The 17971-nt window shown below is 33.6% G+C and overlaps 1 protein-coding gene across 2 annotated transcripts in view; it reads left to right on the top strand.

Moving 5' to 3' along the window:
* Positions 1 to 17971, top strand: part of RGS7 (regulator of G protein signaling 7) — a 306416-nt gene that overhangs the window by 137921 nt on the left and 150524 nt on the right. For both annotated transcript variants that reach the window (XM_049776515.1, XM_049776514.1), the window contains exon 4: positions 11879 to 11929. In XM_049776515.1, the coding sequence (XP_049632472.1) occupies positions 11879 to 11929 (51 nt within the window). The remainder of the gene's footprint in view (positions 1 to 11878; positions 11930 to 17971) is intronic.

Raw genomic sequence — 17971 nt, 5'->3', positions numbered from 1 at the left:
TCGTAACACAAGAAATGAAAAGTGAATAGGAACATTATTATAGTTCTTATTGTTGAACAAGCTAAAACTAAAATACACTCCCTACTGAATATTTATTTTTTCCTACTGAATATTTAATCTCTTTCAAACAAAGTAAGTTTAAATTCATTCTTATTCTCTTAACTAAATTCTTTACTTTTTTTGTTTTGTTTTGTTTTTGGGCCACACCCGGCAGTGCTCAGGGGCTACTCCTGGCCGTCTGCTCAGAAATAGCTCCTGGCAGGCACGGGGGACCACTTGGGACACCGGGATTCGAACCAACCACCTTTGGTCCTGGATCAGATGCTTGCAAGGCAAATGCCGCTGTGCTATCTCTCCGGGCCCAATTCTTTACTTTTAATTATAATTTTAAGACTCAGTGAATTGTGCCATCAATACTATTACTCAGAAAAAGTGAAATATATTATAATGATTTTTTTATAGAGATAAAAAAATCAAGATAAAATAATAGATAAAATGAAAATACAATATATTTTGAAAGACTTTACTGTTTCAGATATTGCATTTTCATTTGTAGAAATATTCTTGGCAAATATAAAAATTTTTTTAAAAGCAATTCCTTTTTATAAGCAGCTTAATTTTCTTCATTTGATAATTGTTTCCTAAAACATTAAAAATGATAGGTTGCTAAAGAAAACCCCCTAAGGAATAACTTTGCTTCTTAAATTAATATATTAGCATTGCTTTCCTCAAGCGAGAGGGTCAAAATTAAAATATAAATAGACATATAGTAAATATAATACCAAAATCTTCATTATTTATAAGGATGAATTATTCTTGGTAATTGAATTGTTCCTCTACAATATATAGCACTGGAGAATTGTCTATACATATATATTATATGTTATATATGTGTAAACTATCATTTTCACTGCCTCTTTTTTATGAAGATTTTCTCTTGATACGTCTCTATTTCTCAGAGTATATTTAAAAGAACTTCAACATTTTACCTCCTTGTATTTTCTGTAATGTCTTTATAGTTTCATTGTATTTATTTTCTCAAACCAAAAGTATTACAGTTCCTTCTATGGAATATTTTAAACATTATTATTGGGATGGATGTTGGTGCCCTAGCCATGCTACTTATTTCTATGCTCAGAAATAATTCCTGGTGGTGATGCTCAAGGAACCATATGAGCTGTTAGGGATCAAATCCAGACTGGCTATATATAAGGGAGGAGTATTATACTCTATAACTCACTCTATCCTTTCCAGCCACTTTCTGACATTTTTAGCAGTATATTCTTCGTGAAATTTCCTCACATGTCATTTTTTCTTTGAAGAGAATTGATTGTGATCTTTATTAACATATGCAGCAATCACCTGGAGAACAAGAATAATGTTTAACAACAAGAATAATACCTCCAATTTTTACCTTCTCAAATATTTAGTGTCTCCCTGGTAATAGATGTTGATGGCTTTCAGAGAACCATTAATGTCCTGAGTTTTAGGTATATCTATCAGATATTGAGTTCAAAGAGAACTTAGATGATTATTTTCTCTATAAATATCCAAAATTGTAAAATGTTTTTGTCTTTGTGGGAGACAATAATATGATAGAACTGGGGCAGTGGAGACAATAAAGGTGTAAAAGGTCAGGGGTACATGCTTTTCATGCTTGGGCTCCCTTCAAATATTTCATTAAGCCTTGGTGGATGTTGCCCTGGAAACTTCCAGTACAGCTGAGTGAGGCCTTGGAACCTCTTAAGCATGCTAGGATGACCCTGAATCTCCTTGGAAATGCAGGGCTTGAATAGCTTTGAATGCCCAGGAATCAACATTGAACTGTCTGACCTACTTGGCAGAGAATTACAGGAACTAGTCTTAGCCTTCAGATTCCTGAGCACTTCTTGGAGCAAAAAAAAAAAAGGTACCTTTTCTTTTTTATTATCTATTAAATGATTTTACAGATGGTAAATAAAAAATTGAACAGTTATAATTCCTTTGGAGTCCACATTTTTTTTATCAATATAGAATTAAATTTAGCTTCTTGTTTTTAGAACTGGATATTGTCATATTCATTTGTTATTTAGTCTTTAAGTAGTAGAAAGAGTATATAATAATGGCAAAAAATAACGAGATAGTACAACAGCTAGCACACAAATATACCTGATCTGTTTGATTCCTAGACCACATGATCCACTCTACCTTGACATAGTCCTTTAGTACTCTTGCATTTTTAAGGCTCTTGCACTGAATCTCTGTCAGATTGGCAAGAATCACTGATGAAGGGCCAGAGCAATAGCACAGTGGTAAAGTATTTGCCTTGCATACAGCCAAACCAGGACCAACCTGGTTTTGTTCGGGCATTCCATAGGGTCCCCCCAAGCCTGCAGGAGTGATTTCTGAGTGCAGAGCCAGGAGTAATCCATGAGTGCCTCCAGATATGGCTCCACCTCCCACCCCCCAAAAAAAACAAAGAATCACTGAGGAGACTAATGGACCTTCTGAACTCCACTTAGGAGACTTAAAAAACTGCCATATATGCAGGCAGGAGAGAGGGCAGGAGGGAAACTGAAAACATAGTGGTGGAAAATGTGCACTGGTGAAGGGTGTTGTGCATTGCATGACTGAAGTTCAATCATGAATAACTTTGTATCTGTTAAAATTAATTGTATTATAAATATTCTGTATCCATGTAATTAATAAAGTAATAAAATAAATCTGTGTTTTAGTCTTCTCAAGTTACTAGTAGAACATTTTATGTTAATGACATTGGTTCTGATGCATATATTGTGATTTAATTTTAACATTTGAATTTTTTTATCAATAGTTACATTCTACACGCAATATATTGGCACTAAGTAAATATTAACTATTTATGCATTACTTTTATATCATTGCCTTTAAAATGATAATGAATTTTCTGAGAGAAATTCAGTCATTCTTCCAGATAATGTTTTTAGTAAAAAGTAGTGATGATATAAATCCAAATTATCTTTCTTTATACTATACATAGAACAATCTAATTAAAATACAGATTATTGAATTATAATGTAAATATATAAATATAACATAAATAATTTAAATAAATATAATATATAAACATACATAGATGATTCTATAAAATATTCTGCATTCTTTATCCTTTGTACCATTTCTTTACAAAGAAATCACTTAGGAGAGACATTTTTGTTTACTCAGACTAGTCACAAAATGTATTGTACAAAATTTCTTTAGAATTTTTGCACATTTAAAAAAAATTTTTATTGAGATAAATGTGAACTACAAGTCTTTCACACTTATATTTATAGTAACAGTGAATTAGGGCAGTTCCACTACTGTTTGCATCATGCACCCCATACCTCCATCTTTAGCCCCCTGGACTGTTAGTGTAACAGGCCCCTTTTATGTATAGCTTGTTGTAGTTTGGGTCCCTTGATTCTATTGTCATTGACTTTGGGTTGGGTATTTAGGTATGATCATTTTTTATTTACACTTAGTGCTCATGAGACCACTTTGCCCTGGTACCATCCACTTTTTTTCCTCACTTTGTAGGAAGTCATAGAAATATGAGTCAGAAAGAGGTGATTCATGTTCTATGGTTCTGTTGAAAAATAAACACGGTGGAGCTCCTGTCAAGAAGATATATATATATATATATATAAATTTAAAAGAAGAAAAAAGAAAAAGATAAAAGGTGGGGCCAATAAGTCAAGTTTTGTTTTGTTTTGTTTTTGTTTTGTTTTGTTTTTGCATAAACACAATAAGTATTGGGGAAATTAAAGGCAAATTCCCTTGGCCTAAGAGATACAGGGTATTTCCACCCTTGAAGCATACTGTCATGAGACTGACTGTAGCCATGGCATGTTAATGTCATGTTCATGTCATATTCATGTCTGTACATGTTCATTGTCAAACCCCAAGATCTTTCTTTATGGTGCCAGGAAATGTTCTGCTCAGTAGTGGTTGTCAAAGGCAGTCCTCTATTATTAGAGATCTTGGTTTTTGCACAGATCCTAAAACAAAGTCTAGGATAGTCTTTCTTTATGGTCCCAGGAAAAGACAGTGTTATAGTCACAGGTGTTATAGTCAGTCTTATGTAATTAGTGATCTTGGTTTTTGCACAGATCCTAGGACAGTGTCTTGATCTCATCTCACCATTAGGTGATGAGATAGGGTAACTGCCCTTAGATCAACTTGTTGCTATTTCCTCATCATCAGGGTGTAATATGAACCTAAACTGGTGCAAGTTGGTGCTGGAGCAGTATTAGGGACTCCCCGGGGGGGGGGGGGAGTTTGATTCTTGGTGCTGCTGTAGGGAACTTTGTCAGTTTTAAGGTTGGGATCCAGGGTTTGGGGTTGAATGATCAGTATCATGAGATCTTGAGGAGATTCTTAGTTGTTTCAATTTTCTTGGGTTTTTTTTTTTTTGATTGGCCTACTTATGCTACCTAATTCCTCCTCATTCAGTTTTGGTATATTATATGCTGAAATTTACCAACAATATCATGCTTCCATTCTTGTGATTCTCTAGGTTTGTGAGCCAAAGCCTTCTAAACTTTACTGACCCAGTATTTGTTAGTATATATGGATTAGACTTACTACTTCTTGGTATATTGTTCTAATAGTTAAGCAGTGTTCATCCTTGTCACTAGTAGCTTTATTGAGGTTGAATGCTATTTGATTTATATATTGCTGTCCCAGATTTTAGCTTTTTAGTTTTTTAATGGCTTGTATAATTGCTTTAAATCTCTTTATTCTAAGCCTTTTATTATTCTGAGATTCTTGATATGCCTCCTGTAAGGAGTAAATGAGTGGGTTTTGTCTCCTGTTCCAACCCTCTACTCTGTGATTTGGTGGGGAATTAATCCATTGATATTCAAGTAAACTAATGACAGAAATAGCTGTCACACTAATTAATGCAGGGTTGTTTCTTCTACATTGGTTATTTGTTTTGTATAAATGACTTTTATGTAGTTCTTTTAGAGCTAATTTCATTTGAATGTTGCCAATTCTATTTTGTGTGAGAGTTATCCCTTCCTTTCATATCAATGTGAGATCATCTGGGCAGTGAGTCTAGATTAAATGTTTCTGTCATTCAATAACCTGTCCTTTCACTATTTTCTTGCCTTGACTGTTTAATATGGTTAATCTAGTGTTATTTTTGTTATTTTATTTATATTTACTTTTTTCTTCTCCCTTACAGCTGTAAGAAGTCCAGTTCTCTCTTTGTTTATTGCCATTTTGATTTCTATATGTCTTGGTGTTGTTATATTTGAGTCTTTTTCATTGGTATTCTTTTGGCCACTTGGATTTGACTGCTACCTCTTTCCAAACTGTGGGGAGTTCTCTGCTATTATCTCTCACTACTTTTTCTCTTTTTCCTTTATCTTCGTGTATTTCTACAATTTATAGGTTATTTGTCTTGAGTTTGTTCATTAAATACCTTAAATTTTCTTCTATTATATAGTCTCTTTTTTATACCTCTTTATCAATGTTGGTTTATAGTTTGTCTGCACTTTCCAAACAAGTGGAAGCAGCAATCAACAGATGGGAATACATTAAACTTAGAAGCTTCTGCACCTCAAAAGAAATAGTGCCCAGGATACAAGAGTCACCCACCCAGTGGGAGAAACTATTCACCCAACACCCATCAGATAAGGGGCTAATATTCAAAATATACAGGGCACTGACAGAACTTTACAAGAAAAAAAATCTAATACCATCAGAAAATGGGGAGAAGAAATGAACAGACGCTTTGATAAAAAGAAATACAAATGGCCAAAAGACACATAAAAAAATGCTCCTCGTCACTAATCATCAGGAAGATGCCAATGAAAACAATGATGAGATACCACCTGACACCACAGAAATTGGCGTACATCACAAAGAATGAGAACAATCAGTGCTGGCGGGGATGTGGAGAGAAAGGAACTCTTATCCACTGCTGGTGAGAATGCTGTCTAGTCCAACCGCTATGAAAAGCAATATGGAGATTCCTCCAAAATGTGGAAATTGAGCTCCCATTAGACTCAGCTCTTCCACTCCTAGGGATATACCCTAAGAACACAAGAATACAATACAAAAACCCCTTCCTCACACCTATATTTATTGCAGCACTATTCACAATAGCCAGGATCTAGAGACAACCAAGATGTCCTTCAACAGACGAATGGCTAAAGAAACCGTGGTACATATACACAATGGAATATTATGCAGCCATCAGAAGAGACGAAGTCATGTTGTTTTGGGGCACACCTTGCAGTGCTGAGGGATTACTCCAGGCTCTGTTCTCAGAAATTACTCTTGGCAGTACTTGGATGACCATATGGAATGCTAAGGTTCTAATGCATGTCAGCCACCTGCAAGGAACCTGCTGTACCTACCAGCTGCACACCCTACCTGCTGTGTGTTATTGCTCAGGTCCCAATCTAGTTTTAATATCTTACAAAGGTTTATCAAATTGCCCTATCCCCATTTGTTGAAAGGTCTATTGCATTTCATGTACTTGGCTTCTTTGTTAGAAATGAATTTTCCGGGGCTGGAGAGATGGCGCTAGAAGTAAGGTGTCTGCCCTGCAAGCGCTAGCCAATGAAGGACCACGGTTCAATCCCCCTGTGTCCCATATGGTCCCCCCAAGCCAGGGGGCAATTTCTGAGTGCTTAGCCAGGAGTAACCTCTGAGCATCAAACGGGTGTGGCCCAAAAATATTGTTACTAATTGTGAAAAGGGTTACTTTTGTTACCATATTCCCACCAACATAGGTTGTTTTGTTTGTAATCATTTTTATTTATGCTATTGTCACTGGTGTGCTATGGTTTCTTGTTGTTTTGACTTGTATTTTCCTCATAATAAACAGCATGAACACGTAAAAAAAAAATAAAATAGAGAACCTGAAAAAAAATTTTTTAAAAAAAAATACCAAAAAAACAAAACAAAACAAAACAAAAAACCAGAAATGAATTTACCATATACTTTGGGGTTGTTGTTGGATATTCTTTCTGATACATTAGGTCAGAATATCTGTCTTTTTTTTTTTTTTTTTTTTTTTTTTTGGTTTTTGGGCCACACCCGTTTGACGCTCAGGGGATACTCCTGGCTAAGCGCTCAGAAATTGCCCCTGGCTTGGGGGAACCATATGGGACGCCGGGGGATCGAACCGCGGTCCGTTCCTTGGCTAGCGCTTACAAGGCAGACACCTTATCTCTAGCGCCACCTTCCCGGCCCCAGAATATCTGTCTTTGCTCCAATTCCATACTGCTTTAATCACTATGGCTTTATATTGCAACTTCAATTTAGGTAATGAGATATTTCCTGATTTATTGATTTTCAGTATGGTTTGAGCTATTTAGTAGGATGGTACATATCAAAAATTTGTGAACAATTTGTGTTGACTGGGATGTGATGAAAAAGGAACTCTCATTCACTACTGGTGCAATACTATCTAGTCCAACTTTTATGGAAAACAGTATGGAGGGTTCTCCATAACCTCAGAATCAAGCTGTGACATGGCCCAACTGTCCCATAGAAATATAGTCATTAGAGAAAACTCACAGTGCAACCAGTCAACTTACGTATCATTTCTATATTAGAATGATTAGGTACTCAGTTGATTAATAAATCCTACCATTTTTCTCAAGTTCAATAAAACAGATGCATTTATATAAAAAAGTAACAAGGTCTGTGTCTACGATAGAACCTCACAATAGTTTTGTTTTCTTAAACAAATAAAACATTACCATATCCATTAGAAATATTTCCACATAGATTTGAGTACTTAAAAAGACACAAACATAATTGTGTTTCAATCATTCATTTAAGTACTACATCCAACAGTGCACATTTCCTACCACCAGTGTTCCCAGTTTCACTAACGCCCTCCTCCAACTTTCCCTCATGTATTTCTCCATTTTCTTTTAAGACTGGTTTGAAGCATTGTAAAACTGTGTTTTGAAACATTTGAAAACAGAATATCATTATTTACTTGCTCTCATATTTATTCATAAGCATCAAGTGCACTAAACACTGAAGAATAAGACAGCAAACATGCTTATCAGAGTACAAGAGAATGACCAAACAACTGCTGAAGTATTACAGATTATAGCTAAATCTAAATTGTCCATTGTTACTGATGCATGCATAAGTAGAATTCATTTCCTTATGAAGCTCACATTGAAATTCAAAAATGTTAATAATATGAAGCATGCAGCTGTGTTGACAGAACTAATAAAGAGCTCTGCCAATATTGTCTGTCTTTCTGTCAGCAATTCTAATTAAACTATAACATCTAAATTATTCTGCATCTTACTGTCCTATGTACAACCTAAAAGCCCACATTATTCTTTTCCTCTTTATTCAAAGGAAAGATAAAATAATTGCCTTTGAAAAAAGGCAATTTCCAGAGAAAAGATAAAAAAAATTGCCTTTGAGGAAAAATATGAATTTCACCTGATCCATATGTATTGGAGAAGAATATGTATCAAGTTTTCTGGGAATGTAGAGCCCTATATGGTTTTGAGCTGTACAGCTTCTGCAGTGTTGCTTATCCATGAAGTTGTGTATGCTTCCTTCAAGTATGAATTTAAGTCTGGATGGATGAATACTCTTATTATTGCATTAATTTTATTGAGTTTTGTCACTATATTCCACCTCTGCCTTTGGACTTTGAGGATTTCTTATAACAAATCTGCTGTAAATTTTAGGATTACTCCTTTGAGTGTAATTTCCCTTTTTGATTTTGTTGTTTTAAGTATTTATACCTATCTGTGGAAGTCATCATTGTTATTAGGATGTGTCTTGGGGTGTTTTTCTTTGGATCTTTTTTGGCTGTTACTCTTCAGGCATGTATGTTTTGGTTGCATGCACCCTAGCTCTGGAGTTTCTCTGCAATTATGTCCTTGACTGTTGTTTTTTCATGGAGAATTTCTTCCTGTGTCTCTTGTACTCCAATGATTAATATGTTGCTTCTGTTGAGGATAGTATAGACTTCTGGTTTCTTCTGTTCTCATTCTTTGAGGACATATACCATTCCTTGATAATTTGTTTTAAGGTACTTGTCCAACCTCTTATGTTTATGGAGTTGTTATGTATCTCATTTTTAAGCTACTTGATATATAAATAATGCTTTAATGATCACAGAGACACATCATCCTTTTAGATGAATTTATTTTAGGGTAGTATGGAGCCTCTATTTTGAAATTTTTAAAATCTCAAGCCATTTTCAAATAAAGCTGAACCAAACAACAGTTAAAAGCCCTACTGGCAGTGCTAAAATTTATTTTCTTTTTGTTTTAATCCTACAGAGCTTTCTGTTTCTCACACTAGGTAGTGATCTGAGCTTAATCTGGCTATGCTCTAAGGCTTGACTCCTTGCAGTGGTCTTGGAGTCATATGAGATGTTGGGTATTGAATCAGTTCTGTATGCAAGCAAGCAGCTTATCTGCTATATTCTCTCTCTGACATTTTTTCAGAGTTATTGATAAAGATCATTTTTGCTCTTATATTTTTATGTAATTTGTTCTTCCTTGATGAATTCATTTTTATTAGTCATTTATTTTACTGTTTATTATTTTACTGTTTCTTTGTTCTATATATCCCTTTGAATAATTTATTCATACTATCCTCTATTTAGAATGTCCACCTCGTAGCTAAGAAACTACTTCTGGCTCTGTGCTCAGGATAGTCCCTGGTGATGTTTTAGGCTGCTATTTAACAGCTGGTGATTTAACCTGGGATTCCTGCAAATAAAGCATGTAGTCAACAATTTGAGGTATCTTTCCATCTCTTTATTTGACATTTTATGTTTACATATTTTAATATTTAAAATTATAACATAATGAAAATAAACAATCATGTAAATTAAGCCTAAGATATATTAGGAACAAAAAAAGGAAACAAGATGTTCACAACAAAGGAATAGTCTGGAATGTTTATGGAAAAACAATTTGGTTGATCAATTATAAGCAAATCAAGAACTGGAACTAAAAATAAATATAATCTGGGGCCAGAGTGGTGGTACAGTGATAAGGTGTTTGCCTTGCACACGACTGACTTAGGATGGGCTGTGGTTTGATTCCTGGCATCCCATATGGTCTCCCAAGCCAGGAGTGATTTCTGACTGTAAAGCCAGGAGTAACCCCTGAGCGTCACCGGATGTGGCCCCCAAAAAATAAAAACAAAAATCAGTAAATAAATATGATTAATAAACAAACTCACAAAGTAAAGTGAGATAAAACTAATAGAAAAGATTGTTTATAAAAATTTAGATATCCAAAGATTAAAAATACAAAAACTCATGTAAATACTATATTGCATATATTTATTATAAAATATATCCAATTTTATTGGAGACCCTAGAAAATTGAATATGTTTTTGGAATCATATTATCTCTCAAGACTGAGTCATAAACAAAAATACAGAAAGATATGAATTATTAACAAATAATAGATATAAATTACTTCATGCAGTTTGTCACACAATCCATACTGTCCTCCGATATCTATGTGAATACATATAAGTGCAATTAAATCAGCAATAGCCATAAAAATATTACAAATGATGTCCTGAAGTGATATATATTAATTGTTATGAATGACATATTAAAATGCATAATAATACTATATAATAACACTCAAAGTTCTTTTAAAATGTATATATGAATAATATGAATATTATTGGCAAATTTTATTACCAAGTTTGTAACCAAATTATTGTTGAACTATTTTTATACAAGCAACTTAAAATGGTTATTGGTAATGTAATTCATTTCACAGACCGCTGAACTGGTTAGGTAACAGCCATAACAATTCTTCAAGAGAGATAAAAAATGCAATCTCAGTTGACCTAAAATTTCACTGATTTAAACATAATTTAGTTTATCAAGCATTTATAATGATTTACTTACAAGTTATTTTTATATGTTTTCTAGAAATGTTTGCTGCCCTGTTTTCTTTCTTGAAGCTCAGCTAAAATTGTCAAATTTCTTAAACTTTCTTGAAAATCTTGTACTTCTGGTAAATAAAAATTAAATATCTCATTTGTTTCAGGAGTTACAGAGCAATACAAATTACTTAGCATGGATTACAAGATCTGCTGAGGGCTCTATGAATAATTATTTTAGTTTCAGGTTCCTATTATTTTCAGTTTATCTATTTTCATATCTTCATAGATATTGTGCATTAAATTATTTTTGTTACTTTTTTTAAAATTTTAACATTTGGGACCAAAGAGATAGCACTGCACTAGGGTGTTTGCCTTGCACGCAGCTGATTCAAACAGATGGTGGTTGGAATCCCGATATCCCATATGGTCCCCCATGCCAGCCAGGAGTGACTTCTGAGCACAGAGCCAGAAGTAAGCCCTGAGTGCTGGCAGTGTGACCCAGAAACCAAACCAAACCAAAACAAAACAAAATTTTAACATTTGCAGAGGTTCCTTTAGTAACTGATTATTTTTCTTTACCAGGTACCAACATCTAGTTTAAAAATTAATTTTAGTAGACTCTAGCATTTTTAAATAATGTAGATAAAATAGAAAAGATAAACATAGGTTCTGAAAACCATAACTCAAGATTATTTACAAAATTTTTGTAATGTTATATGATCAATACCATATAAATAACTAAAATTTTGGTGATATTTGGTGGAAGGTATTGTTGGTAAATTCAGGGAAAAAAATAAAAAATAGGAAACTTGTGTAAATGAATAATTAAAACCTAAGTATGTTTAAATATTTCATTTAATAAGTTAATAGTTTGCATATTCTTGCTTACTGAAAACTATTTAAACTGTTTTCAATAGTTCATATATGGTTATAACACAGAGAAGCATTTCTACTAACATGAATGGCAAATGTTGAGTTCTTAAATTTAAACTTTGCTCTTTTTCCTTTCCTCAGGCTCTGACATTGTTCAGTGGTTAATAAAGAATTTAACGATAGAAGATCCAGGTAAATCAATAACTTTCTAATTGATGGTTTTAATTGTTGTTAAAATGAAAGGTTTTTGGGAACCAAAAAGATAGTACAGTAGAAAAAGTGCTGCTTTGATATGGTCAATACTGTTTTATACTGGCACAGCGTATGATCCCCTACATCCCACCATCTGAGTAACCCTGGGATCAGTCTGTGAGCACAGATTGAGGAGTAACCTCTGAACATCTCCAAATAGAACCAATAGCCCTCAATGGCATCTGAAGATCAAAAAACATAAAATTATGAATAAATTTAAACTGTCTTTTAGTACATACAGCATTTTTATATATATTAAATACTAAGCAAAATTTATTACATTTTTATAATTTTTACATATTTTAGGTCTTATTTTATAAAACTTGATTTTGGAGATTAGTAATTATTTTGGATTCTTTGGATATATGTTTATAAATAATTCTCCTAATTTATAGTAAGGAATCATGTGGTGATGGAATTTTAATTCATAAAAACTTTATCAATATTTGAGATTGTTTTAATTTATTTTTAAATATTGCTATTTGTACTTACAATTTATGGACTATATGGCTTATTTAATACTCTTTTTAAAACTAATTTATTAAAACACCATGATTACAAAGTTGTTCATAATGCAGGTTTTTTCACAGATAGAAAGTTGTTCATGATTGAGTTTCAGCTAGACAATGTGAAACACCCTTCACCTGTGCACGTTTACTGCACCAATGTCCCCAATTTCCCTCACACTTTTACCCAAGCCTACTTCTGGGGCAAGCATTTTTGTCTCTCTCTAATCCTCTCTCTCTTCAGCCTTTGTTTTCCCCTTTTAGACACTATAACTTTTTAGTATTGTAACTGAGGGATATCATGCCTATTTATCTTTCTTCAGGACCCAATTCTGGTGTCCAGAGTCATTATTTTTAACTATCGTTGTCATACATATTCCTTTTCTGCCTTAACTACACTCCACTGCTATTTGTGGCAACTTTACTACCATGGAATATAATCCTGGCCTTCAGATCTACTGTTTCTGGATATTATTACCATATATCTTTTTTTAAGTCCTCAAAATGAGTGAGATAATTCCAAGTCTATCTCTCTTCCTTTGATTCATTTCACTAAGAATAATATTCTCCATATCCATTGGTGATGAAAATTTTGCACTGGTGAAGGGGGGCATTTTTTTATGACTGAAACTCAACTATATTCATGTTTGTAAACACGGTGTTTAAATAAAGATATTAAAAAAGTATGCACTCATGTATAAGTGAATTTCATGATTTATTTTATTCTAACAGTCACATAGTATTTAATTGTGTAGATGTACCACAGTTTCTTGATCCACTCAATTGTTCTCAAACACTTGGGTTGTTTCCAGTTTTTGTCTACTGTGAATAGTGCTGTGGTAAACAAAAGAATGCAGAAGGATTTTCAACATTGTATTCTGGGGATACTAGAATATATTTCTAGAAGTTGTATTGCAGAATCCCATGCAAGCTCAATTTCTAGTTTTGTGAGGAATATTCATATTATTTCTCATAAAGGATGTACCAGCTGGCATTCCACCAGTAGTCACATTCTCCCCACATGCACACAACAGCACTGGTTAGTTTTGTGATGTGTGCCAGGCTCTGTGATGTGAGATAGTATCTCATTGTACTTATAATTTACATCTCCCTGTTAATCAACAGGGAAGATGTGAAGATTTTTTCCATGTGTCTTTTGGTCATCTATCTGTATTTCTTTTTTAAGAAAAAATCTGTAAATTTTTCTAACCAATTTTAGTTGGCTTAGATATTTTTCTAAGCTATACTAGTGCCTTCTGTATTTTGTATACTAAATCTTTTTAGATGGATATTGGATAAATAATTTCTTCCATTTTGTGGGGATTTTTTGTATCCTAGTCCTCATTTGCTTTGAGGGGAAGAACCTTCTTAGTTTAATGTAGTCCCATTGGTTTATCTTTGCATCCACTTGCTTGAACAATAATTTTCTATCCTTAAGATAGCTTCAATGTCATGCAGTATTCTGCCTATATTTCCTCAGTTTACCTTATGGTTTCTGGTCTGATATCAAGATCTTTAATTCATTTTGCTGAGACTTTTGTGCATGGCATTAAAAAGAGGATTGAGTTCACTTTTATTATGTATTTACTGGTTTTCCCAACATCAATTGTTGAAGAGGCTTTTCTTGTATCACTTCCTATTTCTTGCTGTTTTATCAAAGATTAATTATTAGTTCATATATTTGAATGTCAGTCTCAGGGTATTCAAGTTTATTTCATTAATTAGAGCGTGTGACATTTTATTTTTTGGTTTTTGGGCCACATCTGGAAGTGCTCAGGGTTACTCCTGGCTCTGTGCTCAGAAATATCTCCTGGTAGGTTTGGGGAACTATATGAGATGCCAGAAATCAAATCCAGTTATGTCTCAGGTCTGCTGCTTGCTAGGCAAATTCCCTACCATTGTGCTATCTCTCTGGCCCTGAATGTGGCATTATAAAGAAATTAATCTTCACTATCCATTTTTCTGGGTTACTTTCCATTTCCTTGTGTCCTCTTTTATTTCTTAAAACAGTGTTTTGTGATTTTATTTTATTTTTTTTGGTTTTTGGGTCACACCCGGCAGTGCTCAGGGGTTACTCCTGGCTCCATGCTCAGAAATTGCTCCTGGCAGGCACGGGGGACCATATGGGACCCGGGATTGTAACCCATGACCTTCTGCTTGAAAGGCAAACTCCTTACGTCCAGGCTATCTCTCGGGCCCCTGTTTTATGATATTTTTAAGAATAGGTCTTTAACTCTTTAGTTGAATTGACTCCAAGATACTTGATTTTGTGAGACACAATTTTATTGATCTTTTGGATTTTTATTTTATTATTTGTGAGTAGAAAAGTAATGGCTTTTTGAACCTTAATTTTGTAAAATGCCACTTTACTATATGAATATAGTATCTAGAAGTTTTTTTTTTATATAGTTTTAGGATTTTCTAAATATAGTATATCATTTTCAAAGAATATAACTTGACTTCTTTCTTTCTATCTTGATGCCCTTGATATCTTTTTCTTGCATAATTGCTATGGCAAATACTTCCAATACTACATTGACTAGACATGGCAAGAAGGGACAACTTGGTTTTGTGCCAGATCTTAGAAGAAAAGTTTTTAGCTTTTCCCCATTGTGTATGGTTTGACTAACACTCTTTTAAGGTCATTAACTCATTTTCTATGATGACCTATTTATCCCATAGCACTAAAGTCATTTCCATCATTTTAGAAAAGTATCTACCAGTTTATATTTTATATTGGCTAGAACTAGTCTTAAATATAAGATTTATTTAAATGACTTTTTAAATATTATAGAAAGGGCTGCAAAGAGCACAGTTGGTTGTGTACTTCTTTGGTTGGATGCCAGTATAGGTTTAAGGGTTCAATCACATCATCACATATAGTCCTACAATACTTTGTGGAATGTTCCCTAAGAGCAGAGCCTGGAATGATCTTGTAGCACCTCTGTGTATGACTAAATAAAGACAAAAAGCAAAGAAATAGAAAAGCTTTTGCACATGCTTAACAATCTGACCCATTAAAATGGAAAATAGGGTATTTATATTATTTAGAAAAGATGCTGAGAAAACAAGATAAATGTTCTACAGTTTTATAATTCTAATAACAAATTTCCATCTAATCATAGTAGTTTGTCTTATTTCTTATGTTTATATTTCTTTCTTTATATTTCTTTCTTATGACATTATGGTTATCTTTTTATTGCTGTAATAGTGCTCATAGTAGAACAGGTACCTTGTGGTGCAGGGCCATTTAAATGCCACGGATTAAATATGCAAGCCATGTGCTCTATCATTGAAGCCACCATCAAGCCTTATCCTTAACTTTTAATATTTAGTGTGTAGGACATTACATTTAATATTAATTTAACTTAATATTTGAAATATTTAAGTGCGTATTATATATTGTATTATAAGTTTATTTTATATTTGAAATAAATAAATATTTCATGTTTGAAGCAGAACATGTTTATTTTTTAGTTTATTTTATATTACTTCTTAGTTTACTTTTTCATATTTTGTGCACTTATTAAAATACAATTTCAGTATAATTTTACTTCTTAAAAATAATTATCAGTCATCAATAACTTAACAATCTATTTTTCATGATACTTGGTGCCTCGTGCAGGAAATATAACTTATGATTAGCACTTAAAGCTATGTAACCAAGGTAGTAGAAATGAGTAGTTTACAACTTTCAGTTTTATAAGAGCCTAATATTATAAGTAAGTCTCACTTTAAATAATAAATATCAAAAGTATTGTTCCTGGTGCCAAAGTGGTAGTAAAATGGGCAAGGGATTTGCCTTGCATGCAATCAATTCAGTTTCAATGAGTGGCACCCTGTTTGTTCCACTTTTTTTTTCTTATATTTTTAAGATATCAGTATACATTGAGAGGAACCTTTATTAAAGATAGATGATGGAGTTTGTAGAGGAATAAACAAGCTAAAATATGAATTCAGATACTTACCAGCTATGAAATATTGGACCTGTCAAATTCATATCAGTGCCTCTTTACTTATTTTTTATTGTGGCCAAAGTGAATTATGAATCTTTCACAGTAATATTTAATGTACATAGTGACAATGAATCAGGGGCGTTTCCAACACTAGTGTTGTCCTCCCTCCATTTCTGTTCCCAGCATGCATCCCATATCTCCCTCTTTAACCCCCCAGTATACTAGTGTAACTGGTCCCCATTTGTACAGCTTGCTATAGATTGGGTATGGATTCTGTTGTCATTGACTTTGGGTTTGATGTTCAGGTCTGATCATTTTTTATTTCCACTAAATGTTAATGTGAGTGTCTGGACTTGGTACCATCCATTCCCCCCCCCTCAATTTATGAGGCTGAACAAGATGATTCCAGTAATATAGTTCTGTTGGAAATATAGAAAAAATGGGGGAAAAGAACAAAAACTAGGTAGAGCTCTTCTAGGTGTTATAAATATCAATTTAGAAGAGGAAAGAGGAAAAAAGAAAAAGTTAACAAAACAAAAACAATAACAAACAAAAACAACAAAGCAATAACAACAAAATGCAAAAAAAAAACAAAACCAAAAAAGAAACAATCAAAAATCATAGCCAAAAACTACAAAAAAAAAAAAAAAAAAACAGACCAGTACATATACACAATGGAATATTATGCAGCTGTCAGGAGAGATGAAGTCATGAAATTTTCCTATACATGGATGTACACGGAATCTATTATGCTGAGTGAAATAAGTCAGAGAGAGAGAGAAAAACGCAGAATGGTCTCACACATTTATGGGTTTTAAGAAAAATGAAAGACATTCTTGCAATAATAACTTTCAGACACAAAAGAGAAAAGAGCTGGAAGTTCCAGCTCACCTCAGGAAGCTCATCACAAAGAGTGATGAGTTTAGTTGGATAAATAACTACATTTTGAACTGTCCTAATAATGAGAATGTATGAGGGAAATTGAGAACCTGTTTAGAGTACAGGCGGGGGTCGGGTGGGGAGGAGGGAGACTTGGGACATTGGTGATGGGAATGTTGCACTGGTGATGGGTGGTGTTCTTTACATGACTGAAATCCAAACACAATCATGTATGTAATCAAGGTGTTTAAATAAAAAAAAACAGACCAAAAAAATAAATAAAATCCCCCCCAAAAAACAAAACCAACAGCAACAACGACAAAAAAGTCAAAAAACCCAAACCAGCAACTACATAAAGATTTCTTCTTCTTCTTCTTCTTCTTCTTCTTCTTCTTCTTCTTCTTCTTCTTCTTCTTCTTCTTCTTCTTCTTCTTCTTCTTCTTCTTCTTCTTCTTCTTCTTCTTCATCTTCCTCCTCCTCCTCCTCCTCCTCCACCTCCTCCTCCTTCTTTGCAAAGGCATAGTAAGTATTGGGGGAGTTAGAAAGGGAACTCCCTTGGCCTAAGAGATTTTGAGTTTCTCCGCCCTTGAAGCAAACTGTCATGAGAACCACTACAGGCTATATTTTACACTCCAAGGTTT

This window comes from Suncus etruscus, chromosome 7 (genome assembly GCF_024139225.1).
Source record: "Suncus etruscus isolate mSunEtr1 chromosome 7, mSunEtr1.pri.cur, whole genome shotgun sequence".
In the NCBI taxonomy this organism is placed as follows: Eukaryota; Metazoa; Chordata; class Mammalia; order Eulipotyphla; family Soricidae; genus Suncus; species Suncus etruscus.
The sequence above is the reverse complement of the archived record's forward strand: the minus strand, read 5'-3'. Positions and strand labels throughout refer to the sequence as shown.